The sequence below is a fragment of the Poecilia mexicana genome, unplaced genomic scaffold (assembly GCF_051168715.1).
Source record: "Poecilia mexicana isolate PSO_F unplaced genomic scaffold, ASM5116871v1 scaffold_20, whole genome shotgun sequence".
NCBI lineage: Eukaryota > Metazoa > Chordata > Actinopteri > Cyprinodontiformes > Poeciliidae > Poecilia > Poecilia mexicana.
The window spans coordinates 1,263,740-1,272,011 of record NW_028263389.1 but is presented as its reverse complement, the minus strand read 5'-3'; the positions used below and the strand labels follow the sequence as shown (position 1 = coordinate 1,272,011).

Genomic DNA, 8,272 nt, shown 5'->3' with positions numbered 1-8,272 from the left:
CCTTGTCCCAAAGAGCAAATCAGAGCTTCAGGTTTTCCCGTAGGAAAGGAAAAGAAAGTAAAAGGTGCTTTGGGACATCCAGGATCCTGCAGGGCTCAAACGTCTGAGGTGATTCCTTTTCACAAGAGGACAGTTGTCATATTTTGGACAGATATCAATTAGGTATTTACTTTTCAAAACAAGGTTTTATTTGGTAAATTATAACTTTCCAAGCCTGGCTGTTGCCTTCCTGTGGAATTCCTTTCCTAAAATGTTCTCGCTTTCTCCCTTCGACTCAGATTGTCTTCCGTTGCCAATCAACAAACAGAAGGAGCAGTTGAGAACGATGACGTAGATTTTCAGCATTTTTCTAGAATTGTAGTCTCTCTGTAGTTTTAATGATGGCAGTGGAGGAAGGGAATGAATTCAGTCCTCGTTGGGCATGCCTCCAAATATTGAATTATAGTAACAGTCGCATCTTTGGCTCAACACTTCCTTCTTCTCAGTGGAGGATGGTTGTTCACAACGAAGGCAACTGCTTAGTGTGGAACTAACACATTGCATATGTCACAGGCATATGCCATTGGATAAAATTTAGAACCTCAACAACAATCCTTTCTCAACAGAACCTCCAGAGCAACGTGTAGTACAGGGGTCTGGTTTTTACCAGGCTACAGTTTTCCAATCAGGATCTAACTCTGGTCTACATTTGTTTTTGTGCTTAAGCCTGAGGAAGGTTTTAGGACTGATCTCATCAATGTTCCCACATCACATGATTCAAGATAATCAGAACTCACATCCAGCCAAGCAAAAGTTAAAAAATGAAACCCATTTTCCTTGATGTTATCTACTCAGCCACATGGCAAAGCTTCCACGCTTGACTGGCCTGTTCAGGATCTCAGTTGGATTAACGAACAAGAGTTTCAGGACGGAAACTCTTCAGACTTAAAAATTAAAATAAAAAATGTGGGAGAGAGAGTTGAAAGAGTTATGTTTTAATTGTTTTTAGTGATGTTTCATCTGTACATATACCCGTGCTTTATGGCCTGGGTGATTTTAGGTTTGTACATTTTTATAATAATAAATCAATTCAGCAAGTCAAAAACAATTTCGACTTGCTGTTGCTGCTGTTGTTGGTTGTTGTGTGTATTTTGAAAGACAAGAATTGATATTGAGAAATCATAAGTTTACACAATCTGTAACCAGATATTGGTCAAGCTCTTGGTTAACTATGACACAAGAAATTATGGTTTTAAGAACATTTAACCCTCTGACGTCTTCTTAATAGTCTCACCAGAAGCATTTGTTATTGTAAATTTATCTATAATTCTGTGTTTTTTCAGTCAGTTTCTTAGCTACAGCCTCATCACTGACATTTATCCTACAGTAACATCTTGAGTATAATGTAGTCTGTTTACCTCTGAGTAGCTGAACCATTAGAATAATAACTTCCTTGTAAGGAGATGTGTTGACCGACTCTGCTGTCTTTCAACATTTTTGTATCTGCAGTTCAAATGAAAGGAGATATTTACTTACACTGAAAAGTCAGCGAGAACATTTTTTTAGAAATATTTTTGTAACTTTGTCATACAGTTTAAAAGACATTCATCCCTGATGCTGACCGAAATGTATGTAAGATTGTGAATTTAAGGAAAGTCACAGAAAAAAATTTAGAAAAATGTTTTTGGCAAATTTTCTGGCCTGGCATGTAACAAATAAAATTAATTTTAGTAATTCTAACTGATCTAAAAACTGTTTGGTCTGATTTAACTTCAGACATCGAGTACAAAAAGGTGTGTCTTTTTATTCAGCGCATGGATCAGGTTTCAGCTGTAGACATGCAGGCACAGACCTGCTAACAAAAACAGAAGAACTTCCTACTTTGGTAACTTGTTACTGAGGATTTTAGTTATCAGACACACATCTAGAATCTGAAGCTTCTGAGCTCTTCAAGTTGTAAGTCAACTAATTTATTTCCAACATATATATTTTTGAATCATTTCATATGCTCCTATAAGTATGACCCTGAACGTCTAACTTTTTGTTTTTATTTGTGGCTGACTTTAGGTAAAGATAGAAATGTTACCAAACAGTACAAACAGTACTAATGGAAGTGAAGAGGTTCCACCATGCAGCAGAGACGGTGACAACAGGCTGGGAGCTCAGCTGTCCATCCTCTACTACTTCATGTTCGTCTTCAGTCTGCTTGGGAACGGGCTTGTTCTGTTCATCATCTACCGGTGAGTCCAAGTAAAGCAGAAACAAGGCTGATCTAATCAAAATGACGAGTCTAAAGAACACAGAATAATAACGGAATTAGAATCAATGGTAACACTTTATTTGAAGGGGGTGAATTAGACTGTCATGACACTTTCATAAACATGACATAACACCTGTCATGAACATGAATAAGCCTTCATGAATATTTATGACTGTTGTCATAAAGCGTCATTCGGTAAATTATGACACTTTTAATACAAAGTTGACATTATTCAAAATGTCTTTGTTATGACAACTTGACATTAACCAGGAAATCATTACTGTTTAAACTTTACCTTTAATAACATAAAGTTACCTCATTTTTAAAGTGCAATCAGTAATACTTTTATAACAAATTTATATCAGTAATGATTTCTTGGTTAATGTCAAGTTGTCATAACAAAGACATTTTGAATAATGTCAACTTTGTATTAAAAGTGTCATAATTTACCGAATGACGCTTTATGACAACAGTCATAAATATTCATGAAGGTTTATTCATGTTCATGACAGGTTTTTATGACAGTGTCATGTCAGTCTTATTCACCCCCCTACAAATAAAGTGTTACCAAATCAATTCATCAAACCCCAAAACAACTGAAAAACAATCCAGGCCAGACACAATGAATATTGCATCAGGTCCTGGATATTGTGTTTGACACATTTTGCCTAGAAGTTGGACTTTTCAAGTTCAAGTTACTCTTCAGCTATGGTTGTGGCATGAAGTGAATTGAGAAAAAGGTCCAGAGTCCAACATTTGCAAGACTTTCACAGATTTAACCCTGTAGGGAGACTGGCTGCACTTTTAAGAAATACATTAGCTATCAGACGAGATGTAATGAATTACGTCTGTTTCTTAATGGAAAAATGGAAAACATAGGCCAGACAGATTCACTGTGGAAATGTTTCTGAACATTACAACAAAACATAAGCATGAGGTGGACAAAGACATACGATACTAGACTGGAACTAAATTTGCTACAACATAGCAAATAACATACAAAATTTTCCTTTCACAACTTAGTGTGTGTTTTACCAAAGATAAGAACACACAGAAAAAATATGTCAGAGCTCATTTCCATTGTGGACTTGAGGAAACATTTAATACAAAGACAGAAGAAAAGACAGTAGTTATTGGCTTTGGTCCCAAAGAAGCAAGGTTAGAGATCAACCAGGTAGAATTCCAAAATAGCAGATGCCGTTTAGTGTAAGTATTCACAACTGATCTGATTCATGAACAGAAGTCGAGTTTCCCTTGTACAGTCAGAGCTGTTCTTTGGTTTTACAACTGCTTGCTTACTCTGCAGTAACTTCTATTACATTTGATTTGACTTTTTCTTTTTTGAAATGTTATATTATATGAAAATACATACGTGATATTTGCTTTAAGAACATAATGCAGTTATTTACTAAATACAGGCCCAACTGTTTTGTGAACTTCATCCACAAAAATAATTAGAATTAAACTTTATTACAGATAAAATGGGTTGTTTTTGGAAAAATGTACATTTTCAAAAATGGGTCACATGAGCAGGTCTTTGAAGTGAACGGATCCTGAAGATGTTTCGTTTCAAAGAGTCAGAAGTCCCATCACTAGTATAGTGATGAAGTGCTACCTGTGGTTCTATATCCGGTCAAATCAGGCCAAATCTGCCAAAAACCAACTTATAAACACTGTTTCTTTCTCTCTGTCTGTCATCCCAGATTCGAGAGGCTGACCACTGTGGTCAACATCTTGCTGGTCAACCTGGTGGCGTCCTCCCTGATCTTCATGAGCAGCCTTCCCTTTGTGGCAGTCTACATGCAGATCTCTGAATGGATTTTTGGCTCAGCTATGTGCAAGATCGTCTTCAGTGCCTACTACATGGGCTTTTACAGTTCAGTTTTCTTTTTAACTCTGCTGATGTTTGACCAGCATCTGGCTGTTGTGTATTCGCTGCCTGCTGCTCATGTGAGGAACAAACGTTACGCAGTCATTTCCTGTGTGGTGGTGTGGCTGGTGAGTGGTTTGGCTTGCATCAGGCCGATGCTTTCCCTCAACACTTTCACGTATTTAAACAATTCAATACATTGTGATTATTATCCCACTGATGTCCCAAATATGGATGTAGTGATATATGCTGGGTTTTATATCCAGCTTTTTGTGTTCTTCATCCTCCCTCTGGCTGCTATTATCTACTGTAACGTCAGGATTACAATCACAGTCATATCAACAAGAATAGCTTCTAAATTCAAGACAGTCAGGCTGGTCGTAGTCATCATACTGCTGTGTTTTATCTGCTGTACTCCGTTCAGTGTTGTTGTAGTGCTTCTGGAACATGGACCCAATAGCTGTGAGGAATCACAGAAACTCGGTTACGCCCTTCAGATCACTCGTAACATGGCATACTTTTACTTTTGCATCAGTCCTTTCTTCTACACGTTGCTAGGGGCAAAATTCCAAGATTATGTCAGACAGTTGTTGGTGAAATGTTTCCCAGGAATGAGGAAGGACATTTCTCTGCCTGAATGCAGCCCAACTACCCTGCCAACAAAAAATCCAACAAACGACAAAACCTTGGCCTGCAATGCATAAGTTTTAGGGTCAACCATCGTCAAAGTTGGACTTTTCAAGTTCAAGTTACTCTTTAGCAATGGTTGTGACCTTGCTGAAGAGCAATGTCCCAATGGTGGGACACACCATTGTGTCTCACCATTCAGTAACTCTATAACAGGGGAGTTTCTGATCAGGTTCCTAAAGTTAGAAGCCTGTATGTCCACAGCTCAGCTGCAGTGTATCCAGATCAAATGCAAAAAGCTAATGTAAACTAGAACAAAATGGTGGACAACATTCCCATACTGTGTTTTACTTCTAGTTAAACACAGCATGTTAGATTATATGCAGCTGTTTACACAGATAAACATGGCAACTTCAGGTCACTGGAAATTGCATCTAAAGATGAACCAAACGTGGTTCTTCAGTTTATTGATAAAAAAGTAGGTTTTATTTGTAGCCTTAAAAATGCATTTTCAGGTGTGCTTCCATTTAACTCAGATGTTGTAAATTAACTTAATATATAATTAATTTATGTGTAATGTCTAATCAGGAAATGGCTGTTTCCTTTGGCTTGTATATCATTCATGTGATGCAAATCCATGTGCACCTTACCTGCAGGCGAGTTGGCATTGTGTTGGATCATCTATCTCTGCTGTACAAACCTCACAAAGTCATCAATATAGTCAATATAGATGTTTTTCTGACACTTTCATTCAACTTGTTTTCTGCGGTTTTATTTTTTAATGTTTGTTTTATGTTATGATGGTGTAAATTGTAAAGCACTCTGGTCAACTGCTGTTTTAAATGTGCTGTGCAAATAAATTTGTGCAAAATCCTTTTTGAGTAGACTTTGTGTACATTTAGAGCATTTTAGTACATTTACTCATCTTTACTGGGAGTTCAAAGTAAATCATGTGACTTGATGGACTTCATGAGAGGTCAAATTAAAATCTGAAATGACAAGATCAGATCCAACAACTAAATTTGACTGAAAATCTTCGGAAGAGGTCTGCAGACAAGAAACATCTCTAGAGTCTGGGGCAGTTCCTAGGGCAGACATTTGGTCAAGATGTCGAATAATAACAGAAATGTGTCAAAGAACTACTGAATGCTTGAACTGAGACAAAAGTATTAGTTTAAGGCAGAGCACACTTCTGCAGCCAGATAATCTGCCTTATATGTTTCAAACACAGGTTTGAAGCCATTTATCATGACCCCATATTTTTTACATCATAAAAAGCTGTAAATATAGCACAACATCAAGATCCAGCTGTCTTGTTTGTATAGTTTTATGTGTGAATGTATACATTTTACTAACCACAGCAGGAGCATGATATTATTTATTTAGCCCAGCATCTTTACAAGTCCATCTGATTGATGTTGCAGAGCCATCGAGGTAATGGGTGTTTGTTAATTCAGGTCAAAGGTCAGATCAGTGTGTATGAGTTAGGGTAATATTATGGCTGTACACACAGGATGGGAACCCCTCTGAACCAAATCACAACAGCTTAGAGAAGTCAGGGAGCTTATAGACACCAATCAGAGCTCTGCTGCCCTCTGGTGTTCATAATGAAACATTACAGCTGTAACAGTGGATTAGAATAAAATGGAAATCAGCAAGTGAGTACTAATGCACCTAAAAAATTGGTCTATTTCATAAAAGTGGAATATTTTTGGGCAGTCAACTCAGATGTTATATAGAATCATCTCATACATAGAGTGATATATTCTAAGCCTGTGTTTCTTGTAGTTTTGATGTTTATGGCTTATAGATAATGAAAAAGCAAAATTTAGTGTGTCAGAAAACTAGAAAACGACATATAAAAAAGTTATTAATGGAAACTCATGGCGTGTCTTAACAAGCTGGGTCTAATGTGATATTTTAATTTTCTGAGACATTAAATGTTGGTGTTTCTATACCTACAAAAAAAGGTTGAAACATTTTATTCATTTTGTAATGAATCTATACAAAACGACAGTTTCTGAAGTAAAGTAAAATCTGAAATTTTGCACTTTTATGTAATTTTCAAATTTTTTTAGATGTACCAGTATGGCAGAGGAATTCAGAAATAAGATAAACAGAAAATGATGAAACACTCATCATTCTGATAACATCAGTGTGATTATAGATCAGCTCAGTTTATTCTGTGGACCTGCTGGACTCAGGTTCACTGCAAATACAACCTCCTTCCTCCTCTTTCGGTTGTTGGCTGACAGCAGAGTATTACTCCTGTGGACACCAAAAAGACGCCCTCTTGTATAAATAACACGGATCCGGGGGCAGTCAGTCTGTCTGTGGGCAGATTACACCCTCTGAATCAATGCAACCACCTACAGCTTTGGGAAGATAAATACATAAACCTAAGATTCAAAATGGCCGGGTGGTATTTCAAATGTACCTGTGTCTGAGTTAATTATTGGACTTTTTTTTTTTACCTCTTTTGGTAGTTTATCCCAGATAAACTAAAATAAAACGCAAAGGTAAAATATCCACACAAAACAATATGCACAATTTTTTTTCTAATAAAATCCTTAACTCTGACATGACAATCAATATTTTACAATTTAGTCACTATAATTCCTGGAAATATTGTTTTTATCTTTTCTTTCTTTTGAAATGGAAACACTTTTTTTGCACACAAGTCACATGATCAAGAATTGTCAGCAGCAAGATGTTTCCACTGGCGCAAACCATGAAGAAGACGACAGGAAGTAGTTCCAGTCCTCACCCCCCCTGCTCTGCATGTTTTGGATGTGCCTCTATTCCAGAACAGCTGATTCAAATGATTGCATGACCATCATGTACTGCAGAAGCCTGTTAATCACCCAGAGATTCAATCCAGGTGTGTGACAGAAGGGAAATACCTACAACATGCAGGACGGGGGGGCCTGAGGACGGAACTGAGAAAAGCTGAGTTAGAGGATGATGGCGCAATATGATCTTTAATGACTTATTGTGTGAACAAACTTAGTCACGTGTGATTTTAAATGGATTTTTTACTTAATGGAAACACCTCAATTTTGTTTGAGTTTTTCGACATTAGCTGAACATTGACAAATTTCTGCTCATGTTGAAGCTTGTGCCACCTCTCTCTCCTCAGCCTTCCTTCTGCTCTCCCCTCACAGCTGAACCTGCCTCCTAATTAGTACCAGTCCATTATGAAGTCATCAAACTCCCAGTATTTAACCTCCCTCCCTCCCCACTGGATCCTTCTGTTGCCTTCATTCAACCTGATCCCAAGTTCTTCCATACCAAACCTGTTCCTCCATTTCCTTATGGACCTGGGTGGTAATTTTGGACCATTCCAAAAATATTTTAGTATGATGCATGATTAAGAGATCAAACCCCAAAAAACAACCACACACCATAACCCATGTTACTGCATAATACTTTACACCGTGCAACCAGACAGTCGTTTGTTGTCCAGGCAACTGTCTAACCTTGAGTTGTCTAGTATCCACAGAGAGAGTCATGATTCCTCACTCCAAAACACACAT

At 37.4% G+C, this 8,272-nt stretch overlaps 1 protein-coding gene across 1 annotated transcript; it reads left to right on the top strand.

The window, feature by feature from the left end:
• Nucleotides 1-1,814: 1,814 nt before the first annotated feature.
• On the top strand, nt 1,815-5,610 carry LOC148153203 (C-C chemokine receptor type 1-like). The gene is made up of 3 exons (XM_014974525.2): nt 1,815-1,935; nt 2,047-2,219; nt 3,943-5,610. The coding sequence occupies exons 2-3, from the start codon at nt 2,059-2,061 to the stop codon at nt 4,811-4,813; spliced, it is 1,032 nt and encodes a 343-aa protein (XP_014830011.1). The 5' UTR covers nt 1,815-1,935; nt 2,047-2,058; the 3' UTR covers nt 4,814-5,610.
• Nucleotides 5,611-8,272: the final 2,662 nt, after the last annotated feature.